At 46.9% G+C, this 26,614-nt stretch overlaps 1 protein-coding gene across 2 annotated transcripts in view; it reads right to left on the bottom strand.

Annotated features, from left to right (window-relative positions):
- Positions 1-26,614, bottom strand: part of LOC147676773 (uncharacterized) — a 594,493-nt gene that overhangs the window by 434,840 nt on the left and 133,039 nt on the right. The window contains exon 6 of one of the 2 annotated variants that reach the window (XR_015302442.1): positions 2,508-4,163. Coding sequence is in view for 1 of the 2 variants with exons in the window: in XM_086945206.1 (XP_086801332.1) it covers positions 2,350-4,163 (1,814 nt within the window). In the remaining variant the exon portion in view is untranslated. Of the gene's footprint in view, positions 1-1,399; positions 4,164-26,614 lie in introns of those variants that run through there. The other variant, XM_086945206.1, reaches the window with a different exon arrangement.

Below are 26,614 nucleotides of genomic sequence, written 5' to 3'. Positions count from 1 at the left end.
GGATCAAGTATATAAATACTTCAAATAAATGAGTACATAGACATTTGATAAAAACTACTTATTGGGTCCTGTGCATGGGTAGGGCTAGTCTGTATTTATGACAATAAATGACAAACCTCTCCTTTAAAGGAGATAATGTTTTTTATAGCCCTGACTATTAATATCTATTATCATAGGCAAAGGATTTCAGTAGTGTTCCAGAAAACATATGCAGCAGCAGAATATTTTACAAAAGTGTACAGAAATGCAATTAAATCACAGATTTTTAGAGCTCCATCCGCTGATCTGAACTCGGAAATGCTGGTTTTATATCCAAAGTAATTCAGTTAGGTGTCAAGCTACATTTCTGCCATGGACCAAGCAGAGAAAGAAAATACAGATGGTGGAAATATGAAGATAATACACAAACAACAAAAAATGTACTGCCAATCTGAAAATAGCATGGCAATGTAAAGAAAAAAAAATTAACAGCAAAAAAAGGTCAGTCGTTTCCACAATGAACAGGAAATGAAAATGTTTACTATAAGTCACAACCCTGTGATTTAGTGGATTATTATTGCAGCAGGGAATCAACATTCAACAGCCCACTTTATCATACAAATGTTTACAGTATCCAAACAGCCATAATTAAAAATATACCTTGAGAATTGATGCTCTCACAGTACTCGAGGTAAATCTCGGAAAGGTTGTCTACATGGAATGTACTTGGACACAACACTCATCAACCATACAAATGCATTTTTAGGATGCATCAAACTGATAATAAAACATTGGTGTCATTGCCGATTCCTAGTTCACAAACTGTATACGTTCTACTGGCACATTATACTGATCAGTTGTTCACTTACATTTGAGGTTTCCTTCTCCAACAAGTTCTTTTTGCATTTTTGTGTATCTTGATATATTTGCAACCAATAAAAAGATATTGACAAAAAAACATTGGTGTCACATGTGCAATGCCTCACAATATTAAAGGCGCATGTATCGATCCAGTTTCATCCAGAGACACATGGTGTTCATGCAATTGTGCTTACTTTGGTTTAAACATGACATCATTACTACACTTTTACATCTATGAGGCTGCAGAACGGTTCACATTTGTGAAGTGCACAATAAAAACATTATTTATGTCACAGAGGTATATATGTATTCTTCATTGATGCAGTGGCAATTATTAAATGGTCAATGAAGTTTTGCACTGGCCGTATCGTCTACAGGCCTTGCATATCTTCTTAAGAGTTCATTTAGCCTACAATGTTAAATACCATTTTATTTGACTTCAGGTACACCACAGTGTCTGGAGTCTGCATTTATAAAGAAGGACCTCAATCAAAAATGAATTTCAGATCCAAATAATCAAAATATAAAAGACATATAAACAGCACAAACAAGTAAAACATTGTGGATGGCGTGATCATTTTATTGTTCCGACAGGGTCACAGACTTTAATGTTTAAAGGAAGGAAGGTACAAGTACTATTTTTGTTTTTACTCTACAATTTCTGCTCATCCCTAAAGGTCACCTGATGACTGTTTCCCAAAAACAAAATTGTATATGCCAGTGATTCAATGTTCCCCCCCAGTGTCTGGAGATAAAAGTTTCTTTTTTTCAGTCAGAAATCATAGCGTTGGTCTGGCACACAGTTAGCAGGTGTTAGGGCCTACCTTCACTTGCATATTAATTAGGAAGTAGTTCTTTAGATTTAAGATGGTTTCTCTATCTAGAAACATAACTAAGAATGCAGATATGTAGCAAATTATCTGGAATACCAATGTTGATGGGATGGCACAGCCGAAACTGCCAGATCTAGAAAATGACAAGTCCTTTACCTTTCATAAAAAGTTCAACACCTTAGCATTATTACTGTTGGGGTCACGAAATGTCTACAATTCACATGGATTATATGAAACTTCAAGATCATTAAACTGACTGTTTGTGTGGAAGTGTGCCAAAGTATGAAGAGGTTTTATCTTTCATTTTTCTCTATAATACTCTGGTGTCCATTTCAGTCTGCAAGAAAATATTAAAAGTACTGCAAGTGAAAAAAATTGGGTGACTGTTCAATTACAGTATTTTGTTCCAGAAAAAATAATCTTTGCAATTCTTGTCCTTGGACTGAACTCTGGCCCTTGGAATGAAATGCACCATAACTCTGTCACTAAATTACCTTTCTCTACTTTACAGTATTTAAAAGTATTTCACCAACTCATGATTCGGATTAGACAGTGATCAGATTTAGGTCTGTTGTACACTAGTTTTGTTTTTTCTGTATGCTTGCTTTCTTTATTCTCGGATGTGCTATGGTCTTGCTTATTTTCGAAGTATTGCAAATTAATATTGTTCTACCAATCATGTGTGCGGAGACTTTGGTGCAGTCACTGATGGAATGCTCTCACTTTTCACCGAAGGGATGATCTCCATTTGCTTTTTGTGAGTTTTGTGGTGTGCATGGAGAGCATCTTTTGCATCAAAGCATTTCAAACATAAAGTGCACATAAACCACTTACTTGGGTCCATTATATGGTTTCCGGAGCTTGTAATGTGACTTTTTTGATGCTTTTGCAAATGCTGCTTTTGATTGAAGCATTTATCACAGACTGTGCATTTGTACGGTTTAACTCCGGTATGTGTTCTTTGATGCTTAATAAGACTGTAGCTCTGGGTAAAGCTTTTCTCGCATTCAGTACATTTGTATGGTTTCTCCCCAGTGTGTATTCTACGGTGTATACCAAGGCAAGAGCTCCTGCTGAAGCATTTACCACATTCAGTACATTTATATGGTTTTTCACCAGTGTGTTTTCTTATATGTTTAACGAGTCCTGAGCTTTGCTTGAAACATTTTTCACAATAGGTGCATTTAAAAGGTCTCTCTACTGTGTGGAGTCTCATGTGTACGATGAGAGTTGATTCCCGGCTGAAGCGTTGATCACAACGGCCACATTTATATGGGCGTTTTCCCTTATCACCTCCATGGCTTGCAAAGGATGCTTCAAGCCTGTGCAACTTTTGGTGCAGAAGAAGAGAGGAATGGTCACTGTAACTTCTGCTGCACTCCGTACACTGAAACTCCCTCTTCATTTGAGTTCCTTGTTTAATTACTGAGTTATTATGCTCCCCATTTCCAACGTCTCCTTTCATCAATCCATCTCCTTTGCATCTTGTAGACCTTGTAGGATCCCTCTTAAGTGTTTTTCCAGTTTTTTTTACCCTTCTTTTGTCAGTACTTCTCAGAGAATTCTCTTTGTCATTCTGCGTTTTCGGCTCATGAAGGGCATGGACAGTATATTTCCCATTTTGGGTCTGAACTTCATGGATCTCATAGAGACTCAGAAGAATACTCTGTGCATTCTCGGTTAGCGTTTCATGTAGGCTATGAATAGCATTGTCGTTGCCATCATGTGAAGGAATCTCATACGGACTGTCTCCATTATCATCATCGTCATTATGTGACTGGGTCGCATAAGGATTATGGAGAGTCTCTTCCTCATGATTCTGTGATTGAGGTTCACTGACTGAATACTGAATATGAAGTTCCCTTTCTGTGGTCTGTGAACTGACCACAACATGGGGTATCTTATCATCCTGTGATTGCATTTCATCTGGACTGGTTTCTTCGTAATTATGTAAATGAGTCTCACAAGGATTTGAATCAAATGTATTGTCGAAGAGTTGTGATTGAATATCCTCTTTGACAATGTCAGACTGGGTAGCACACTGGCTCCGTACAGCATCCTCTTTGTATATTTCTGATTGAGCATCACATAGTTTCTGTAAAGAATCATCTTTATACATTTGTGTTTGGCTATCGGATTCACCCTGAAAAGCAGCCTCTTTGTAAATCTGTGATTGAGTAGTATATTGACTTAGTAATGTATCCGCTTTATAAATCTGTGATTGAACATCAATTGGACTCTGAATAGTTTTGCCTTTGTAAATCTGTGGCTGGCCATTGTTTGGAGGATGGAAAGCATTATCTCTGTATATGTCTGTCTGGGTCTCACAACATTTTGGTGGTGGTGTAGTAATACGGTCTGAGAAAGTTTCAAACTTACAGGAAAGGTCATTAAAAACTGGAGAATTATCTTTATCACAATGCACTGGGGAGTCACATGGTGTCTGTGGGTGAGCAATGTCAACAAGATGCAGGTCAGATCGATTTATGTCTGGAATAGAAGAAAAAAGTGTCATTTATCATATAAAAGTGAAAAGGATGTACACCATCAGGCAATATAACAACTAAGGGTAGATTTTGGACAATGTGAAGTGGTTAGGCTTTACTAGGAGAGGAAAAATTAAGGATAGTTTACCCACCTCTTAAAGTAACTTTTGGACCAGAATGAAAGCATTTACAAAGTAAAAGCTGTCACTGTAGAATGCTCCATGCAGTTTCCATCCAAATACAATTATATGGAAGTGTACTGGTTTTTGATAACTCACATTTTTAGAAGAGTGTTTCCGAGGCCAAGATGGCCGCCGGGTAGGAGCCCTCGGTGAGAGCTCCAGTGCTGGGGATCCCACTTTTTGGATTTTATTCCCGTTAGCCCCGAGCTGTAACATCTTGAGCAAAGCTGCAAAAAGTAACTGGAACGAGTAACTGGATTTGCTACCTTACCTTACCTGGAAGAAAGCTGTTGATGATCCCCGACCTGCCTGGAGGCTGAGACTCGCAGGAGAAGACCAAGTCACTCCCGCCTCCCTCCTCGGACCCTGGGCTCCCCGCTGTCAAGTTTACGGAACCCGATAAGGATCCGGATGCCTAGAGACCACTGCGGATGACTGGTTGGAATGGTGCTGCCCGCCTGTGACCCCCGGTGTCCCGCTTGCGCTGGGAACTGTGCACCCCGTCCCGCCCGCTGAGCTCTGCGCCTGCCTGGCAGCTCCGGGACTGATTCCTGCACACGCCATCAGAGGGAGCAGGCGCCCCGTGGGTTTAGAGGCAGAGGAGGAGGTGAGAGGCATGGCGGTCTAGCCGAGCCGGATGACTGGTTGGAATGGTGCTGCCCGCCTGTGATTTCTGCCGGGACCCCCGGTGTCCCGCTTGCGCTGGAAACTGTGCACCCCGTCCCGCCCGCTGAGCTCTGCGCCTGCCTGGCAGCTCCGGGACTGATTCCTGCACACGCCATCAGAGGGAGCAGGCGCCCCGCGGGCTTGGAGGCAGAGGAGGAGGTGAGAGGCATGGCGGTCTAGCCGAGCGCGGGCGAGTGAGGACGTCCCCGCCCGTTGGGCTCTGCGCTTGGCTGGCAGTTGGCGCTTGTGGCTAGGGTGAGCGCGGTGCCCCCACCCCCAACGGTATCGGGATCTGGAGCCAAGCAGATGAGGCATTAAAAGGGATCAAAACAACGGGCGTCCTATGTATGTTCTCGGATGTGTGTTCTCCGATATAACAGGGCTGCCGCTTTGGTCTGCTGTCGGGTAGAGGACACTGATAATCATATTGGGTGCTGCTCAAGGCTCACAGCTTCTAACAAGTGGGAGTCGCCGAAATAGCCCCCTTTTTGTCGACCCAGGAAGATTAAAAAGCTGAGTGTGCACGCACTGGTTCTTACTACACCGGAGGCTGGATGTGACCCAAGCTATGGTAAAGATTGTGGTTTCACCAGAGGAGCACGAAGTCTAGCCTCAACTGCCCCTCTAGCTCCCAAACCTGCTAGAAGTCGACGCACACGGTAACGGTGTACATTCTGTCTAAAGCCTAGATGTCTGCAAAACTTCTGACTAAAGCCCCGATGTCTGCAAAGCTTCAACAATAATTTCTGCGTACTTTTTGAGCTGAAATCGCAACTAAGGTATTTACTGCACCCTATTAGCCTGTACTCATTTTAAACCTCCTTTGTTCAAAATGGCGTGGGTCTTAAGCTGAAGCAATAAATCCCCCCTGTACATGCAGGTGCCCACGAGGCTCCTCAACAAATCCAGATAAGACTCCCTTCCAACAAGCTAGAAATGGGGCTTGCATGAATGGGAATCGAAATTGCTCCTCCCTGCTCTCAAAGCAACAGTAACAAACAGAGGACTACTGTCTCTATCTCACCCATTTGGCGGCCATCTTTGACTAGTCTCTCTCTTGGGCGGCCATCCTGGATTAGTCATTTTCATTATCTGAACATACACTAAGAACTTATCATTTTAGACTAATCTCAAAGACCGAGTACTTTGCGCAGCTCTGTATCTACACCTCCGTGTGCCAGAATGTTTGCCTTTTATTGCAGTATTATACTCCTACTGGCATTTTGTGCCAGAATGTTTGCCTTATATTGTAGTATTATACTCCTACTTGTATTTTGTACATTCCTGTAACCTATACTCAGTTCACTTTACTGCACAGATTGCTACCTCATATATTTTGGGCTGCTCACTAATGTCACTTTTGATTGTGGAGTCATGTAACCGATGGTTTGCATTTGTATTCAGCAAACCAGGAACAGGGCCGGCTCAAATAGAAACTTAACTGTACTTCCCTGTTCTCAAACCACCACAACAGACAGAGGACTACCGTCTCCATCTTCCCTATTGGACGGCCATTTTAGACTGGTTCCTCTCTCTCTTTGGCGGCCATCATGGACTAGTCATTCCCACTATCTGGGCATTCCCTAAGACCTGGCCTTTCTAGACAGCGCACTTTACATAGCTCTGTTTTCAAACCGTCGTGTGATTAAATGCCTGCCTATTTTTGCAGTACTATGCCCTACCTGTATTCTGTACAGTTTTACTTACATTGAGTATTTAAACACTCGTGTGATTAAGTGCTTGCCGTTATTGCAGTATTATACCTCCTACTTATTTTGTACATTTTTTGTAACCTGCACACATCTCATCTCACTTTTCTTCACTGGTAATGTACCGAACGCTACCTCAAATTTTTATTGCCTTTATTGCAGTATTATACCTCTTTTATTGCCTTTATTGCAGTATTACTCCTCTACCTGTATTTTGTACATGTTTTTGTAACCTACACACATCTCACTTTTCTTCACTGATAATGTACCGAGCGATACCTCAAATTTTTCGGGCGGATCACTAGTATCGATACTGCTCAATGGAGAAATACGTTCCTCACCCTACTCACTGTCTCCACCACCAGGAAATTCGCTCATGGCTTAACTCTCTCCATCACACCATCCCAAATCTTCCTAGGCAGAACCACCATTACGATCTACAATAACGGGATTGTCCTAATTCAATCCACAGACAGGAACTTGGAACTACTAGACAACCTGTTCCCCACTTTCAAAGAGAACCTCTCCAACCATCGGACTACCACTCACATCCCCTCCAGTAACATCACCCGGACTTCACAGCCCCCACTGACAACGCTTCTAACCTAGTTCAGCACCAGAACGACATGCACATCACCACTTCCCCCACCACACCAGTCGATCACCCTCCGGCTGTAACCACCCCACACTCCGCGATCACAGACACAATTAGCTCCCCATCTTACACCAGCCGCCCCCACACCTCCGTAACCACCCCACACTCCGCGATCACAGACACAATTAGCTCCCCATCTTACACCAGCCGCCCCCACACCTCCGTCCCGGGGACCCTCACCCATAACACTCCCACTCCTCCTCTCCCCCCTGATATCACAGACCCCGCCCACAACCCCCCTAACCTAGCTCAGCGCCAGTACGGCACACATAGCGACAATTCCCACACTCTGTCCCCCCCCCTCTCTCAGCCCCCACTCCCACACGCTAACTAACCATGCAGACCACTTCACCTCTACTATCTTAACTCCTCCTCCCCATGACAGGACCATCTCCAACCCTAGCTCCCCCCCCCCACTCTCAGCCCTCACTACCCTTCAGGCTCCCCCATCACCACCATCATACACTCCACTTCCAACCCGCTCTCTCCGCCTACCACGAATTCCCTCCTCTACACCACCAACCTCCTCCGTACTACATTCACTCTCATTGCCCCCTTCCCCCTCCTCCTCCCTAACACCAATCCGTACGACGACATCACGGAGCCCTGCATGAACACCAACCCTCCACCCCACCCGCACGATAAGTCCCAGGTCAGCCACTCACCCATGACTTCCACCCCCAGCACTAACATTTATCCCACGCTGAACAAGATCATGGCCTCCCTCCTACAACTCAAAGAAGAAATTCACACCATCAAAGAAGACATGCGCACCATAAAAGAGCTACTCACCACACCCCCTAGACCCACCTCACTCACCACCACCCCCCCTCTCAACTTGCTCTCCTCCCGTCCTGACGACGAGCCTAAGCTACGTCCCTCACACAGGACCGCGATCCATGCCCACAATCGCAACAACCGCACCCGCCGTTCTCACTGGACCGCGATCCCTGCCCACAATCGCAACAACCGCCCCGTCGCACATGCAACCCTCTTTCAGATCTCGACACGCTCTACCTCCTCCGCTCCTACGACCCTGCACCCCTAAACCTCACAACCACCTCGACCTCGCACCACCCCATTCCCACATTACTCTCAAATCCCCATAGACCCTCCACTCTAAACTACAGAATATCTGTCCCGAATAACCTTAGAAAAGTCCCCCTCTCTCTAGTTCCCTCCTCCTCCCCTGACACACCCCGTCTCAAATGCACTCTCCTAAACTGTAGGTCGGCTTCTAGACACTCCTCCGCCATCGCTGATCTCATCCTATCATTGGACCTTGACCTAATCTTCCTGACTGAAACCTGGCTAACCGAATCTTCTACACCTATAATGGACATTCTGGTTCCCCCCCAACTACCACATTATTAGGCTTGACAGGTCTGGCAAGATAGGCGGCGGAATCGCATGCATATACAGGAACAGCCTTTCTGTTCTGAAAGTCTCCGCGCCTTCCCTACCCTCTCCAACCTGCTACGAATACATCTGCCTCGATATCATCAGTGATGGCAAACCGATATGCTCTCTTCATGGCATTTACCACCCACCTAGAGACAACCTCCTCTTCGCCCAACAAATGATGGACTTGATTTCAATCAACGCCGGACGACAGCTCACCCAAATATACCTTGGTGACTTCAACCTCCATTGGAACGATCTCAAGGATGCGGTGGTTAATAGTCTAAAAAGCTTCCTCAGCGCCCTGGATCTGACACAATTATGTAACAGCCCGACCCACGAGAAAGGTTCTATCCTCGACCTTATCATCGCCAAAGAGGACCCTACTCAACTTGAGTCTATCCAACCTTGTGACTGGTCAGACCATCATATTGTCACATTCCACATCAATGAAAAAGTCAAACTCAACCCGGTTCAACCCTCCAGACCTAAAGTCTGGAAAAGAGACCTGAAAAAACTCAACCCAGTCTCCTTACCCCCGAACAGACGCAACATCCTACTCCCGCCCACGGGCGCCACAGATGTTCAATCCCTGACTGGCCACTATCTCAACTCCATGACCTCAATAATCAATGAGGCTGCTCCTATGCAGCTAAGAAGAGTCTCCGCTAAAATCTCCAATCCATGGTACGACGGGAGTCTCAATGAAGATAGACGAGCCATGCGAATGGCAGAGCGCACCTGGAGAGCAGCTCCCTCTGCACTGCACCTGAAAACCCTGAAGAAAAAGAGAAACGCCTACTTCAGGAAAATAAAGCGCTCAAAAGCAAACTTCTTCAGCCTCCAGCTCGACCAAGCAAAAAACCGCCCAAGAAAACTGTTTGAGTTAATCAGAACACAAGCCAAGGAACAACCCCAACCTCTCAGTACCTTGCACGAAGCACCCTCCTGTGAAGACTTTGCCGCCTTCTTTACCCAAAAAACTGACAACATAAAGAATGATCTCCGCGCTGACGCAAAACTCCACACCACACTCAACTGCATAACACCCACCGGACCTAAAAACAATGCTACATGGTCAACCTTTGAAACCTACGCCAAAGAAGAAATAGGCAAACTGCTCAGCACTCTGAAACCTTCCAATCACCTCACGGATCCCCTCCCTGCTAACGCTGTCAAAGATTTCACCCCACTACTCCTTCCACTCTGGACTAAGATTATCAACAGCTCGCTCCAAGAAGTAACAATCCCTGACTCCCTTAAAGTTGGACAAGTCACACCTCTGCTAAAGAAACCTACTGCCGACCCATCCGACCTAAACAACTACTGTCCCATTACCAATATTCTCACTCTCGCCAAATTATGGGAAAAATGCGCTCAACTACAACTGACTAAACACATTGATCTGTTTGATCTCCTCAACCCTCATCAATCAGGCTTCAGAGCAGGTCACAGCACCGAAACGGCTATGACTCACATAATTGATGACGCCCTTCAAATCCTAGATCAAGGGGATACCTGCCTCCTCATCCTTCTTGATCTCTCTTCAGCATTCGACACTGTTAAACATGAGAAACTACTCGATCTGTTGAACACAAGAATGGGTCTTTCCAGGACTGTTCTCAAGTGGTACACCTCCTTTCTACACAACAGGTCACAGAAATTCAAGAGTAACAACCTGATGTCCTCTCCTATACCTGTTTCGTTAGGTGTCCCCCAAGGATCCTCCCTTTCACCAACATTGTTCAACTTAGTTATGGAACCTCTCACCACCTTGCTTCAAGCATCCAATGTACTGTTTCACATGTACGCAGATGACACTCAACTATATCTCAAATTACAATCCCCCAATGACATCTTACTCCTGAACTCTTCGATCAGAAGCACCCAATCCTGGCTTGCTGATAATCATCTCAAACTCAATGCTCTGAAAACAGAATTCCTGCTGATCTCACCTCCAGCGAAGATCTCTACCACTCAAACCTGGCTTAAACAGCTAACTGCACTCAATGTCCAACCCACCATAGTGGATTCAGCGAAATCCCTAGGCATAACTCTCGACTCCAATCTCAACATGCAGCATCATATCAGCAAGGCTACTAAGGGAGCGAACTTCCAAATCAATACCCTAAGGAAACTTAAACCCTTCCTACCAGCCAAAGACTTCCAAACTGCAGTACAAGCACTAGTCATCCCGCGAATTGAATACGGCAGCACCGCCCTCCGCGGTCTCCCGTAAACCACTACTGCACCCCTAAGAGCCTCTCTAAACGCTGCAGCGAGACTCATCACTGGATCAAAAAAGCACTCTCATATCTCCCCTGACCTGAAATCACTAAACTGGCTGCCTTTTGAAGCCAGAATACATCTGAAAATCGCCTGCATGACACACAAGGCTCTACACCTGAGCTCTCCCGGATACCTCACTCAGAAGCTGTCAATCTCTGGCGGCTCTAGAAACACCAGAGGCTCAAACAATCTTCTGCTAAAACCTCGAAGATTCCGGAAGGAAAAAACTTATAAACGCTCTTTCTCAGGAATGGCACCCAGGATCTGGAACTCACTCCCTCCTGAAACTAGGCTCATCTCCTCCACTACACTTTTTAAGAAAGAAGTGAAAGCTATTTTCATGGCCAAATACACTTGACCTATGAGCATGGATCTAGAAAGACTCTACACAGACAGATTATTATTATGTATTATTAAGGGCGAACTCTATTTCACCTGTATTATTGACGCTACTGACTATCTATGCACTCTTTGAACTGTAATATTTTTATTGTTGATTTGCTGTACTAATTTGCTCCCTCACGTACCTACCCTTCCCACTTATTATGTTTAAATTTACTCACACAGACAGATTATTATTATGTATTATGTGCGAACTCTATTACTATGTATTTTACCTGTATTATTGACGCTACTGACTATCTATGCACACTTTGAACTGTAATATTTTTATTGTTGATTTGCTGTACTGATTTGCTCCCTCACGTACCTACCCTTCCCACTTATTATGTTTAAATTCACTCTCTTGTTGGTATTCCCGGCTTTGTAAAGCGCTCTGATATCTGCAAAGATCTTGTTCGCGCTATATAAAACTTTCAAAATAAATAGTACACACCCATTAGCCCCAGGCGTACAGTCCAAAATCCAAAGGAGACCTTTTGTTTATATCCAAGTTCTACAAGAACACCAATTGAACATCCTATAACAAAGTAATCATGGTCACTTTGCCATTCAACGTAGGTCAATCATCCATTTCTTAGATAGGCAATGCATGTTTCACCCTCTCAAACATTTGATTTTTTCAAGGCTCTTGTTCAATATCCAACCTGATAAAAACAATAAATCCCTCATTTGTCTCTAAGTGGCATCACACCTGAAATCGATGGCAATATAGAATTTTGCACAATCTTTAAAGAAGTGCTTTCTGCCATAATGAGAGCAGACCATACTTGTTTACCATTCCAAATTGATTTTCAATAACTTTCAAGGGTATGGTGGTCAATGATGATTTCAGAGAGGCTTGCTGGCTCCTACGCTTAGCACTGAAAAAGGGAAAGAACTGCAGCAGCTGGCAATCTTTAAATGGAAATGCATGCAAACCCAAAGCATCATGAGCTCAAAGTTCTGTGCAAAAGAGAAGGGACACTAAATAGTAGTAGGACTTTAAAAAAATAACATGTTCTTCTTGCAAAGGTGGGAAGAAAATAACATACATGTGTTTTTTAACCAAGGTTAAAGTGGAAAAAGATAGGTAGAGACTCCCTGAAAGAGTGGCATTTGCGGAATGATATTCCCCAACCTACCCACCGGTATTTGATATACAGCAGCCTTTGTCTGTCAAGTTAATGCTTACACAGACCAGTTAGAGATAAAAGAAACCATATCTTGGTACACGGAGAGGAGAAGCGAGCCATAGGCTGCCTCTAAGGGCCACGTGGGTATGTTGTGATGGAGACCAAAACAGTTTGTTTTTCTTTTAAGGTCTTGCTACGGACAGCTTTAACCAAATACTTTAGCATATATTTGTGGTGGGCTTTGTGATACCCTGCTCATGACTGAAGGGTTTGCTTCTTTACTTTAATTTCATGTTTGTGATTTGATGCCTCCCCTCCCAATCTTGTGTTTGTCCTGCTATAGGAGCATTTAGATTTCACTCTGGTTTTGACTGGTCCAAGTCTTTCCACTCAAGATATCGTCTGAACTTATTTTCCTTTTTGCATGTTTCTCTAGAATTTCAGTTTTTGCACCCAGCAGGAGAACAAGTAGGTTTATGTTCTCCACTCCCTTGACTTCCCAGACTCATCTCTTGACATCCCCACCCTCTTCTCTGTATGCCTACCCGCCTCTTAAGTAATCCAATTTGAGATCTAGTTTTACTCCCCCGTACACACATACTAGCTCCATCTATCTCTCTTCCCCTTTCCTTCATAAACAGCACAGCGAACGTTCGTTGTCTGTGTCACCACTTGGTGCGCAGCCATTCACATGTGGGTATTTGCAGTGAACAAATATGCTAAGAGAAGCCATTTTGGTACTCGCTGTAGGCGCTTGAATGTACAGTAGAAGTCCTCTCTGAGTCTCTGCATCCCTACTCCATGGTGGATCGATTGTCTGCTTGCCTAATCTACCAAGGCCCATGCTGAATAAAATTCCACCACTCGCTCGTCTAGAAGGGCTACCTTTGCCTAAAGTATTGCGCTGAGTACACAATTTTTGCTGTACAGTGGCGTTCCCTTGCGATGGTACTCTACCACTTCCTTCAACACCATAAGATTGGTTTCTGTCCAAAGTTATCCTACAGCTCTCAGCAGGAGGTTACATAAGGTTGCAAGTGTCCACAGAGAGGGAGAGGCAGTGCCAGCCTATTCTGTTGTGGTTTATCAATAAGGACTAGCTTGAAGTATAAGACTCAATTGTGTACGTTGACAGGTAAACCATTGGGTTTGTTCATAAAGCCCTCACCCACCAACCTAGTTGGTGGCATGCTTCATCATTGGGCCTACCACAGTGACATCTAGCATGTCCCGGGTGTACTTCTACGCCAGAATTACTGCGGAGCTGGTATGATTGCTGAGTGTGCAGTGTAGTGAGTGAGAACGTGAAAATTAAAAGCTATACAGCGGGTCCCAGTACCCGAGGGTAAGATAGATAGACTTTATTTACTGGGCCCCTGTTAGCAGATAAAAAGGCAGTCGGACGTGTTGGAGAGTTTATGACCTCCTGCGTCCAGTGTGGTCTACATGTTTCAGCCAGGCCTTAAAAACTGGCTTTCCTCAGGACCAATGAGTATGTGATAAAGTGCAGTTAAATAATACTAGATTATAGTGTTTGTGTTTAAAAAAAAAAAAAAAATGTGTCGCACTCCCTAAAGTGCGTTTATGTGTTAGAGGGGGATTCCCTCTTGCCTTTGCTACATAAAACACATAAGACATGGACAGACGTACAAGATAGAGTCAAGTTAGCATGATATGCTGTTAGCACAACTATTGCCGACTGGTGAAGTGTGTGCTCGACCTATATCGGACTAGGGTGTGGTCATGTTAATTACATGACTGGGTGGTTTTAACATGGAACCGATTTCAGTGGTGGTGGGCTAAACAGCGTAATTTAGGCATGGTGAGGAATAGGTAAGTAAAAAGTACATTATCCTCACACAGGCTAGTGTCTGTAAAAGCCTCCTTGGGTCACTTGGCAGAGAAAAAGACCCTGGAAGAAGTTTGGAGAAGCATTGGAGGTATACGCTCACTAAGCAAGGCACATTCAGGGAAAGGTGCTAAGGGGCCCTCCTTAAGTCAGGGTTTAGAAAAATAAATCAATGTGCAAGGAATGGTCAACATTCTCACCGTCGCCTGCAGTCGTCCTTTAGAATGTGCTTCCCGCCCCTCTGTGAGATCTGAGCCCTATTGCCTTTGCCTGTCTCTAAACTGCTGCAATATATAGATCATCAACTTCAAAAGCTTGTATGTTGACTTTTATGGCAGAGCTGCATGCACTGAGCTGCAGCAGACTCTACTGAATAGGGATGTAAAAAGCACGTAGACCAGCAACAGCCTGGCCTGGGTAAATTGGCACAAGGGTAAATTGTTATTTTATTTTTACAAAGACATGCTTAAAAAAAAAAAAAAAACATTTGGTACGATGGGGGCAGGGATTTCAGTGGGGAACTAGCAGCGAGGGCCATCGGTGCAAAACGCACGCACTCTCACGGAGTGCCTAACGTAAATGAAACAAAATGGCAAGCTCAATTTGGAGCGAAAGCATGTTTTTAAAAAGTGCGCAGCCTAGTTGCAAGTGGCAGCTGCTGGGCTTTGAGGACCATGATGGCAGTGGAAGAGCTGATAGGGGGAGCGGGTTGAAGACAACACAGAGAAGGAGTAGTTTCTGTCCTGTAACTCCAGCTCTGTAGTAGGAGTATCTCTGTTATAGTCATAATCTAGTGAATAGTCCCGCACATGTGCGTGGACCCCGGCAATTAAAAATAATCTCTTAAGTTGTCAAATCATGCAGAACTGCAAAGACACTTAAGAGAGAATTTAAAGATAAATAACCACAGGCTACACTGTCCAGTACTTCAACTAGAAATTCCACCAAATAACACCACACACAACACAGCCTGCCCAGTTTCTACCATAGAGAAACTTGCCTCCACCAGTAAAAGACTCTGGAATGATAGAGAGGAAGGCATGGACAGACAAGCCCCATAGGCTGTCATTATGTGGCTTAAATAGGATACTGTGCCTTTAAGAGAACTTTCCAGAACTTTCTCCCAGTATCCCAGAATGCATAGCAGGTCCCTCTTACTTTCAGGTCTTTTTGAAGGCGTAGCACGCCAGACCTGTAGCATTCCTTACATGAAGAATTATCTCCACCGGGAAGGAGGGTGGGCGCTTATGACTATAACAGAGATACCCCTACTACAGAACTGGAGTTACAGGACAGACACTACTCCTTCTGTAGTAGGGGATCTCTGTGTATAGTCATAATCTAGTGAATAGAATGGCAAGCCCATCCCCACACCAAGGCGGCGGTGGAGAAAGAAATTAACACCACTATTGTGCGAACAAATTCCGCAACGAAGTCTGTCCAACCTGAGCATCTGCCCTAGCATCAGTGTCCAGACAGTAATGCTTAGCAAAGGTATGAACCGACTTCCAAGTGGCTGCTTTGCAGATTTCACAAATCGGCACGTTACGGAGCAAGGCTGTCGTGGCAGCTTTGCCCCTGGTGGAATGAGCCTTAGGCTTACCTCCTAAGGTCTTATTAGCTTTTTGGTAACACAATTGTATGCAGGACACAATCCACCTAGAAATGGACTGCTTAGAGGTAGCAAGACCCGTCCTGACCGATCCATAATTGATAAACAACTGGTCAGACCTACGAATATCTTTGGTTTTATCCAGATAAAATTTCAACACCCTCCTAACATCCAGGGAATGGAGAGACCTTTCCGCTGGAGAAGAAGGATTCTGAAAAAACGTAGGCAAAGTTATGGTCTGGTTGACATGAAAATCAGAAATAACCTTGGGAAGAAATTAAGGGTGAGTACGTATAACAACCTTAGCAGCATGAAATACAGTATAAGGTTCTTGGCAACACAACGCCTGAATTTCACTCACCCTGCGGGCCGATGTAATGGCCACGAGGAACGCCGCCTTCCAGGACAGGTGCTGCAACGAAGCCTTATGAATAGGTTCAAAAGGCTCCTTCATCAACCTGGACAGCACCACATTCAGTTCCCATGAAGGCGAAGGAAGCCTGACAGAAGGGAATACTTTCTTCAAGCCTTCCAGAAAGTCTTTGATCACAGGGATCTGGAAGAAGGAAGTCTGTGAAGGGCATTTCCTGTAGGCAGTCAATGCAGCGAGATGAACCTTAATGGAATAAACATTAAGTCCAGACTGCGCCAAATGTAGAAGGTAAGGAAGGATGACATCTTCCTTGCACGTCGTCGGGTCATGGTTCTTAGACTGGCACTAGATACAGAACCTCTTCCACTTGTAAGCATAGGAAGTCCGAGTGGAAGGTCTCTTAGACTCCTTCAGTATGTCCATGCAATCTTCGGGCAGATTCAGATGGCCATATTGCACTATCTCAGGAGCCATGCCGCCAAACTCAAAGACGAGAGGTTGGGGTGTAACATCTGTCCCCCGAACTTCGTGAGAAGGTCCAGCCTGCACGGAAGCCGAATGTGAGGAAGGAGAGACCGGTGAAGCAGGTCAGTGAACCACCACTGTCTGGGCCATTCCGGGGCAATGAGTATCATCCGAGCCCTGGACCGGGCCAGCTTGATGAGCACCGCCGGAATCAGGGGAATGGGTGGAAAAGCGTACAGAAATCTGTTCGACCAGTTGATCCATAACGCATTCCCCAGCGTCCCTTGCTGGTAGTACCTGGAGGCGAAGTCTCGGCATTTGCTGTTTTCGGCAGTGGCGATCTACGTCTGGAGTTCTCCACCTTGCGAAGACTTCTCCTAGTACTTCGTCGTTTATGACCCATTCGTGGTTTTCCTGAATCAGTCTGCTCAGTGCGTCCGCCTGAACATTCTGCACACCTGGCAGATGGGCAGCCGTTATCGTCAGTCCTCTGGCCAGAAGCCAGTGCCAGATAGTCTGCGCCTCCTGCGACAGGGTGCGTGATCTCGAGCCCCCCTGCTTGTTGAGGTAATACATTGTGGTGGTATTGTCCGTCTGTACAAGCAGAGAGTTAGTCTGAAAGGACGGAAGAAATGCCTTCAGTGCCAAGTGAACAGCTCTGAGTTCCAGGAAATTGATGTGATACGTGGCCTCCATCGGGGACCACGTTCCTTGAATCTGTAGGTTTCCGGAGTGCGCTCCCCACCCCTGGAGAGAAGCATCCGTCACGACAGTCTGCGTGGGAATGTCCTTGTGGAAGGGAACCCCTCTGAGGAGATTCTCCGCTGAACACCACCACTTCAGAAACTGAAGAGCATGCAGAGACAGTCGTATCTTGTCTTCCCAAGATCCTTTCCTCTGATCCCACTGGTCTTCCAAGCACTCCTGCAGCGGTCTCATGTGCAGCCGTGCGTGTGGCGTCAGGAAGATACAAGAGGCCATCGATCCCAGTAGAGAAGACACCGTCCTCACTGTTGTAGATGGAGTTTTCATAAGAGCCTGAGCCTTCCGAAGGAGTGATAATCGTCGCTCTTCCGAAGGAGACACGCTTGCTGACAGCGTATTGATGGAGGCTCCCAAGTACTGTATGCATTGGACCGGAGTCGGGACAGACTTGGACATGTTGATGTGCAACCCCAGCTTGTTCAAGAGAACGCACGTCTTCTGGAAGTGTGCTCGCGCTTCCGAGAAGGAGGATGCCTTGATCAACCAATCGTCCAGTTACGGGTAGACAAACACCTTGTTCTTCCGTAGGTGTGCTGCTACCACCGCCATGCACTTCGAGAATGTTCTCGGCGCAGACTTTAGTCCGAATGGGAGTACTGTGTATTGATAATGATTGGCGCCGACTTGGAACCACAGGAACTTCCTGTGTTTGTGTGCAATGGGCACATGGAAGTACGCATCCTGTAGGTCTATAGCACATAGCCAGTCTCCCTGCTGCAACTGAGGATAAATCTGATGCAACGACAACATGCAAAACTTTTCCCTGCGAATCCATCTGTTTGCCTGTCGCAAGTCCAGAATGGGCCTGAACTCGTTCTTGTCCTTCTTGCGAACCAGGAAGAACCGGGAGTACAGACCTCTTCCTCTCTGAGACAGAGGTACGTCTTCTATCGCCCTTTTCCTTAACAGGATATCTTCCTCCGCCTGAAGCTCGCGCAGCTGAAACTGCCAGCTGACCGGTGGAATTGCTGGAGGCGGGCTGGTGAACAAAAAGACTGTATCCATTGCAAACAATATTCAGCACCCACTTGTCCTGAGTAATTTTTCTCCACTCTGCCAGAAAAAATTGAATGCTTCCCCCTACCGGAGTGGGTAACAGATCCGGGGGAATTAAGTGCTCAGGGCCTAGACCCGGCCGGGCCTTTGGTCGCTGGAGCCGACTGTTGGCCTCCTCTGCCCTTCTGGCGTTTCTGGAACGGCTTACGGAACTATTGATGTTGCTGCGACTGTCCCGAAGGTTGGCCACGTCCTCTGCCCTGCCCACCGAACCGTCGTTGTGAGCGTTTCGGCCTCCCCCTTCATGCGGGGCATTTCATCATCCGCATGCTTCCCTAAAAGGGTCTCGCCAGAGAAAGGAAGGTTGGCTACCTTTTGCTGTGCGTCTGGTTTTAGTGACGTAAGGCGGAGTCAGGCGTGAATTCGCTGGTTAACCCCATGGCAAAAACCATGCGCCGCTAATAGGGATGAGTCTGCTGCAGCGCTAATAATTGATTCGCTACCAGCATCCCTTCATTCAGCACTTCCTGGAAGTCTTCCCGCTTCTCGCGAGGCAAGTGTTCCGCAAACTGCTGGAGGGAGTCCCAGAGGGCGCGGTCGTAGCGTCCCAACAAAGCCATTTCATCATCCGCATGCTTCCCAAAAAGGGTCTCGCCAGAGAAAGGAAGGTTGGCTACCTTTTGCTGTGCGTCTGGTTTTAGTGACGTAAGGCGGAGTCAGGCGTGACGTCGCTGGTTAACCCCATGGCAAAAACCATGCGCCGCTAATAGGGATGAGTCTGCTGCAGTGCTAATAATTTGATTCGCTACCAGCATCCCTTCATTCAGCACTTCCTGGAAGTCTTCCCGCTTCTCGCGAGGCAAGTGTTCCGCAAACTGCTGGAGGGAGTCCCAGAGGGCGCGGTCGTAGCGTCCCAACAAAGCCGTGGCACTCGCAGCCTTCAAAGAGGTCGCCGATGTTCCACATACTTTCCTTCCTGCTGAATCCATCCATCTAGACTCTTTATCCGGTGGAACCTTGGATGACGGGGTGGTGGCATCTTGTTTGCGGGCCTCCATCACAATTACAGAATCCGGAGGAGGTTCCGCCCTTAGAAAGGCCGGGTCCGAATCGGGAGCCCGGTATTTTTTCAGCAATCTCGATGGGGCCGCCTTCGTCACCGCAGGGGTGAGGAAAAGGTCCATGGCCGGTTCCTCAAGGCCCGGCACCAGAGGCAGCAGTGGACGAGACAGGTGTTTCTGGTGCAGTGTCTCGAAAATGACTGATGTTTTAGGCGTGGGCACTGTCAAAAATATGCCCAATTTTGCAGCGCCTCTCAAAAGAACATCATGGAACGCCAACAGGTCATCAATCGGAGACACCCTCGTGTCCGGTGATCCCGACAAGGTCGAAGAGAAGTCCCTGGTCCCTGAGGACCTTGTGCGAGAGCGAGATCTGTGCCTCCTATGGCGGTGTCTCGACCGCGTGGAAGACCTGTGGCGCGATCGCACCTTCCTCCTAGAGCGAGAGCGTGATCTCCCTGCCCGTGGACGCTCCACAGGTTTCCGTGGGGGCGTCTTCCTCGGTTCCACCTGGGGTCTAGGTTTCGGGGTCCCCTTAGGAGGTGTCGGCAGAGGAGGTAATGACGTTGACCTCGGCGGAGGGACCGGAGGTATCACCGACCGAGGGGCAGGCCCATGCGGCAGAAGTGGTGGTAGTGGTCGTCCTGGCGGAAGTGGAGGGTTGGTGGGAGGGTCCTCCTTAGGTACAGGAGGCGGGGGCGACCTAGGCCGAGTTGGGTTGTACACCACCGAGTACACCGAGCCCGGTGACTCCTTCGGCGAAGGGGACTGTGACCCAGCCCCTTCAGCAGGGGATCGCTTTCTCTTGTGTCCTCTACTAGATCCAGCCTGACTTCTGGCACCAGAACTCGTCTTGCGCCGCTTAGGAGAGGTGGAGCGACTCCTAGCCGCCGATCTCTTCCTTATCGACGCCGAGCGTCGCTTTTCCGGCGTCGAACGTCGCCTCCGAGACTCCGGCGTCGAACGCCACCTCCGATCTCTTCCTCCACGACGTCGAACGCCGCCTCCGCGACGTCGACCGTTCCATTCTCGACGACGAGCGTCGAATCCTCCTCGAGGTCCTCTACGTCGAGGAGCCCCTCGACGCCGACTGTTGTCTCGACGCCGATCGGCGGGGTCGCCTCGACAGCGAGCGCCGATGCCTGTCGCTTCGTCTTCGACGTCGATAGGTCGACTCAGACGTCGACGATGAAGATGAAGTCGACAGTGGTTTAGACGGCGGCCTATCCAGGCCCTTCGACGTCGAATCTTCACGCCGTCTCGACCCGGAGCCCCGGGGAGATGGGGGAACACACTGCCGTCATCCCTCTCGATGCCGTCGTCGATGCAATCGACGTCGACGGAGACCGGGACCGCTTGCTGGCCTTCCTGCCTCTGGGGAGCCCCCCAGAGGCCTCAGCAGAGGCAGAGGGAACCTTCCCAGACCCACGTGAAGCCTGCAGTCGTCTCTCTTCAAGGCCTTGAAGCCTAATCTTCAGTCTGTCCCTCAGGGTCCTTGCTGAAAATTGCTGGCAGATGTCACAGTCTTCAGGGACATGTGTGTCAGGGAGACAGACGATGCAGACGTCGTGTGGATCACTCTTGGCCTTCTTCCTTCCACATGCTGGGCAATTGTCGAAAAGACCAGGCATTTTAGAGCCCTAAAAAGACTGAACCAACACACAGGAGAGAAGAGAAGCACCAAGAAGGATATACTCAAACACTTTTAACCAAAAAAGTGACAAAAATCCAATAAACCCTTGAAACAAGGGAGAGCTCAATGCCAGGGTCCTGTTAGCAGGAGCCGGAAAAAAGAACTGAAAGTTAGAGGGACCTGCTATGCATTCTGGGATACTGAGTGAAAGTTCTGGAAAGTTCTCTTAAAGGCACAGTATCCTATTTAAGCCACATAATGACAGCCAATGGGGCTTGTCTGTCCATGCCTTCCTCTCTATCATTCCAGAGTCTTTTACTGGTGGAGGCAAGTTTCTCTATGGTAGAAACTGGGCAGGCTGTGTTGTGTGTGGTGTTATTTGGTGGAATTTCTAGTTGAAGTACTGGACAGTGTAGCCTGTGGATATAGGCTGCATTATTTGTCTTTAAATTCTCTCTTAAGTGTCTTTGCAGTTCTGCATGATTTGACAACTTAAGAGATTATTTTTGATTGCCGGGGTCCAGGCACATGAGCGGGACTATTCACTAGATTATGACTATACACAGAGATCCCCTACTACAGAAACAGTTGGGATATGTGGTTGGGCGAGTCAATAAAAAGTTAAAACAAAGCAACACATATCGTGCTGGCAGGGCTGCATATCCACTTCATAGCCAACAAGATAATATTTAAGTAAGTTACTTAAGAATGAGAAGGCAAACTAGTTAAGCAAGATCCACACATAAACTGTCACATTACTTCTCCGATGATTGGCGTGGGGGTCACATATCGCACTCTACACACACTTGAGACACGTGCAACCAAAATAAACACAGGCATAACAGGCTGAATAGGACTACACACGGTCATCTGTTTGAAATGCAGCTGAAATGATCCCCATCCTCGCAAGTGCAGGGCATGTACAATATACAATCAACCTTGTTCGCTTTCTCATTGTATTAGCTACCACTGATGAGAATATCTGGCACAGAGGACATTGAAAGAGAAGGCTTTTGGCAACAAAATAAACCATATATTTAAATCTTACGATGGATTTTAATTAAAAAATGTTTAGGTCTCACACACGGATGCACCTGTTGCATTTTTGTTCTATCTTCAACTTTCCCAATTTATATTTAGCATTTAATAATGTTTCAGCACTTGATCTTGTGACCGGGTCCCACCAATAAGTTTATGGACTTGGCTCCTGCAGATGGGTGACTATTAAGGACGAATGAGCATGGTAAAATGTTAAAATCGGGGTAGAGATGAGCTGGGAGAATCATCTGAAAACTAGACTGAGCTTTCTGTAAATCAACGTTCTGAAACACAACTTTTCGTACCTCAGTAACTCCTGTTCCTGCATTTTAAATGTTTCTCTTAAACTATATTTCCGATGTGTGTTGTATATCTATATAGTTCTATATCCCACTAAGGCCGGTGCACATAGACTACACACTGCTGAAGCCACCACAACGCCCCCCATCCCTGCAGTGCATTAAATGACTAGAATAAACTAAATATGGTAAAACAGATGCACCCAATTAAAGTCCTTCTATCCCTTTTTACGATAAGTCAAGCTCAGAACGAAGACTGCGGCATCCTTGTGACCGAGAGTGACGTGTGCATCATATGCCATCCCAAAATAAACAGACCACACAAGTAGAGACAGACAGGTACAGTTTAAAAGTCAGAGAAACTAGGGTACAGCGAGAGGCAGAGGCAAGTTGTGGAACAGATAGAGACGCAGTCTCAGTGGAAAAGATAGAGGCAGACAGCAGAAGAAACAAACAGGCAAAGAAAGAAAGACTCCCTGGAAAACAGATAGAGGCAGAGACTGAGGCTTGTAGAGTGGGTGGGGGGGGGGGGGCACACCGCTGTAGTAGAACGACGACCTCTGTTCCGACTCTAGAACCTCAGTGGCGACGCCAATAGTTTTACACACAGCAAATGAAATGCGCAAGATCTTGCTCTTTCTAATTGAAAGGGGAGTTGTGCTTTTTTGGCATGAACTACAGCGACACCGATTTTTTGTAGGTACCCTGAATAAATATGCTTAAGGAACGGTGTGCGTGCACTGTGACATACCATATGCCGCTGGCCTTCATAGCTCCCTATTCAAAGGAGATGCTCTTTGCAAATGGACATTCCTGTTACAAAGGAAGCTGTGTGGCCTGTTTTCACAAGATAAATAAGTCATCAGTAATTTACGGCACATTTTGTTGCTTCCACCCATACCGCAGTCCAACATGGGTAACTTCTTCCATACTGAATGCCTAAAGAGTGCTGCACTCATACTCATTTATCGTTTTGTATTAGCCCCATATCTGCGTAAGTTTACTCCAAAAACGAAAAGTCTCCTCCCTTTGCACATGTAAGTGTTCCTTGCTCAATACGTTTACGTTTACAGATCAAACAAGAAACGGTGAAATAAATTAACATAGCCATCTAAAGTAAACAACGAGCATGACGTCAGTGATGAAAGAGTCTGCACACGGAAAATGAACCAGGGCAAACAAAACAAATGCTTCTCACTACAGTGCAGGCTAGCATAACAAGAGAACCGCTTGTTACGAAATAAATAAAATAGTTGTACTTACACAATGGTCTCTCTCAGCATACTGCTTCTTATGCCCTGCAAGTCTAAACTCCAGCACTTGTTTACTGAAAGACGACATGGTCGCTGTTAAAGATTAACAATACGGGCGCACGCTGCAGCCCCCTTCGAATGTGCTTTCATTGCAGTTTAAAAATGGACGTGCGCCCGTCTTAATTTGAAAGTGTGATTTTACGGAGGTCTGCGTGTAATTTAAAAAATAAGCACAACAAGAGAAAGGCGTGTTCTGAAAGAAAACAAGAGAAACACCGAGCACGGCGTCAGTGTTGGCATTGCTGGGGGGTAGGGGGTAAGTGGGGATTAAACAAAAACATTACAGTAAGTGGCGGGGGAGCTGGGGAGCGGCGTTCCGTTGAAGTCGGAAGGGTGGGAGGGAACGAGCATAAGGGGTGTGAGCGAGAAGTGAGGCCAAGCGCGTGCTGGCGAAGCTTCACGCTTGAATGCCTCACATGCATTGGGGAGAATCCGCACACCAAAACCCTCTTGGTAGGATTGCTGGTGGCCCTCTATATGTCTCGCCAGCAATGCGCATGCGCATTGGCAGGCCGAGACCTAAAAAGGGCAGGGCGAGCCTGAGAGAAATTCAACTTCTTTAAAATGGGAACCAGAAAATGTTTTGGGGGGTTTCATAAAACCTACATATTAACAAAAAGTGCAGCAAATCCTGTAGAGACTGACCATCGCAGCCACAGGATGCAAGCACTTGTTCTCTAGTGCATCCCTTAGGCCTTGCTAACAGGACGTGAAAGATTAATCTGAAACCTTGTTAATAAAAACCTCTCATGTATAGATAAGGACCCTAAAAGGTAGGGCTCAGTTAGCGGGGTTGTTTAAGCATTAAAACTTTTGAACACTTGGTTGGGGGTTGTTATTGCTACCTGCATCTTTTGGCCGTGACCTGTGCCTCTGAGCTGCTGTTGAGTCCGCAACTTACCCGCCTGTGCTCCTGAGCTGTAGGGGGCATTTTTCGGCGGAGCCTGTTCTTTCCCTGCGAGTCCAGACACCATCACAGACTGTCTCCCCCGCCGCCGCAGCTCTCTTACATCAGAGCGCGGCCGCAGTTGGGAGGAGACCGCGAGGGACTACGGGGACCAAGAGCCCTTGCGGCCGGAAGCCGCAACTGTGAAATCCGCACCAGGAGGCGCATAAATCAAAGGTCATCTCCCCGCGCCGCGGGATCGCACGAGGGTCGCCCCGGGTTAAGCCCGGGACAAGGGCGGCACCGTCCTAGGCGGGAGGAGGCCGGGCCGGGCAACCCCCCCAACATGTGAAACATAATCTCTTGATCCAACAAAGGTGACTGGGACATACTGTACGTTTGTACCCCCTTTTGCATGCTTTAGGGCTCAGCCCGGTTAATTTTGTGTAAGATCCTCGCTAGAAATTATGACCCAGCTGTTAGGGAAAGGGAAGAGGTCGGGGCAATGTATAACAGGGGGAAGCGTGACAGGGACATTAGACAGCTTTATCACAAGAGCGGCTGTGGTGTTAGAGCTGGAAATAGCCCTAACAGAAAAGCGGTTGTCGATGGATTTCTTTGCCGCTAAGCGGTCTTCCCTAGATAAAATCACGAACGTAATAACACCAGAAAGACCTAATTCCACAGGAACCGGTGGGACTAGCCTGAAGAATAATAGCAAAGGCTCAGATGGGGTCATACTATCACCTCTGTGAGCGAAAAGATCTTCGCGGATGCCTTCCCTTTCTGCATAAGATGGCGCTCCTCTGATGCGCATGTTATTTCTTCGTGAGCGGTTTTCTAGAACCTCCGAGGTTGCTTGTAATTCAATATGTTGCTTGCGTAATCGCAAATTTTCCTGCTGCATCTTCTTCAATTCTTCATCTCTGCTAGTTTCCTGCTCCTCCAGAGAAGGGACTCGGTCCCCCATTTCATCCAGGTCTTTTCTTACGTCTTTCAGGTCCACTGAGAGCTGTGTTTGCATTGAGAGCAGGTCTTCACAGAGAGAGTTAAATAGTGCGGTAATGAAAGCTTTGGTCGCTTAGGTGTCTGGAGCTTCCAGCTCTTCTTTTTGTTCTTCATCCCCCGTAGGCGCGGTCGCAGTGGCGTTCACCAGTGGTTGTCTCAACCCGCATATCCTTTACTGGCCTATCTTCTTTTATCCTGGCGGTAGCCACTGGTGCTGTGTTGTGGCTTGTAGGAGGTGGGAAGCGATAGAATGTCACTCTCAGTTATGGGATTGTTCTTCACTTCTGTAAACGTGGTGCAGACTCTTCCTTGGTGAGCCCCTAGGACGGATAACCCAGATCCCTTTGTTCACTGCGGGGGTCAGTTTTACCTAATCGGCTTGGGGGAATTGCTTATAGCTACAAACATATGGCCAGGTGAGAATAGGGTTGCTGTACACAAGGAGCACGTCTGAAATCTCAGCAACTGTATGCTGTGAGCCTGGGCTCCCCACCCTCTCCCCGAAAAGGCAACGTAGTGCTACCTCTAAGCAGAAGGACTCTCCGCATCACATGCCTGTGTCTCTTTTCAAGATCAGGAGCAGTCCCAGCGCGCTCCTGCAAAGATCTCGCTGCTGGGTTGAGCGCATCTGTGCCGCTGTGTTCCCCACAGTCCGCATGGGCCCCATCCCAGTCTTTTTGCCTCCACTGCTAGTGCGAGCTTCCTCAGGTGTCCCACGATCTCAGGGACTCACTCGTTCCT

Source organism: Lissotriton vulgaris, chromosome 12, assembly GCF_964263255.1.
Source record: "Lissotriton vulgaris chromosome 12, aLisVul1.2, whole genome shotgun sequence".
NCBI lineage: Eukaryota > Metazoa > Chordata > Amphibia > Caudata > Salamandridae > Lissotriton > Lissotriton vulgaris.
Note: the sequence above shows the minus strand (reverse complement) of the source record. Positions and strands in the feature narration are given on the sequence as shown.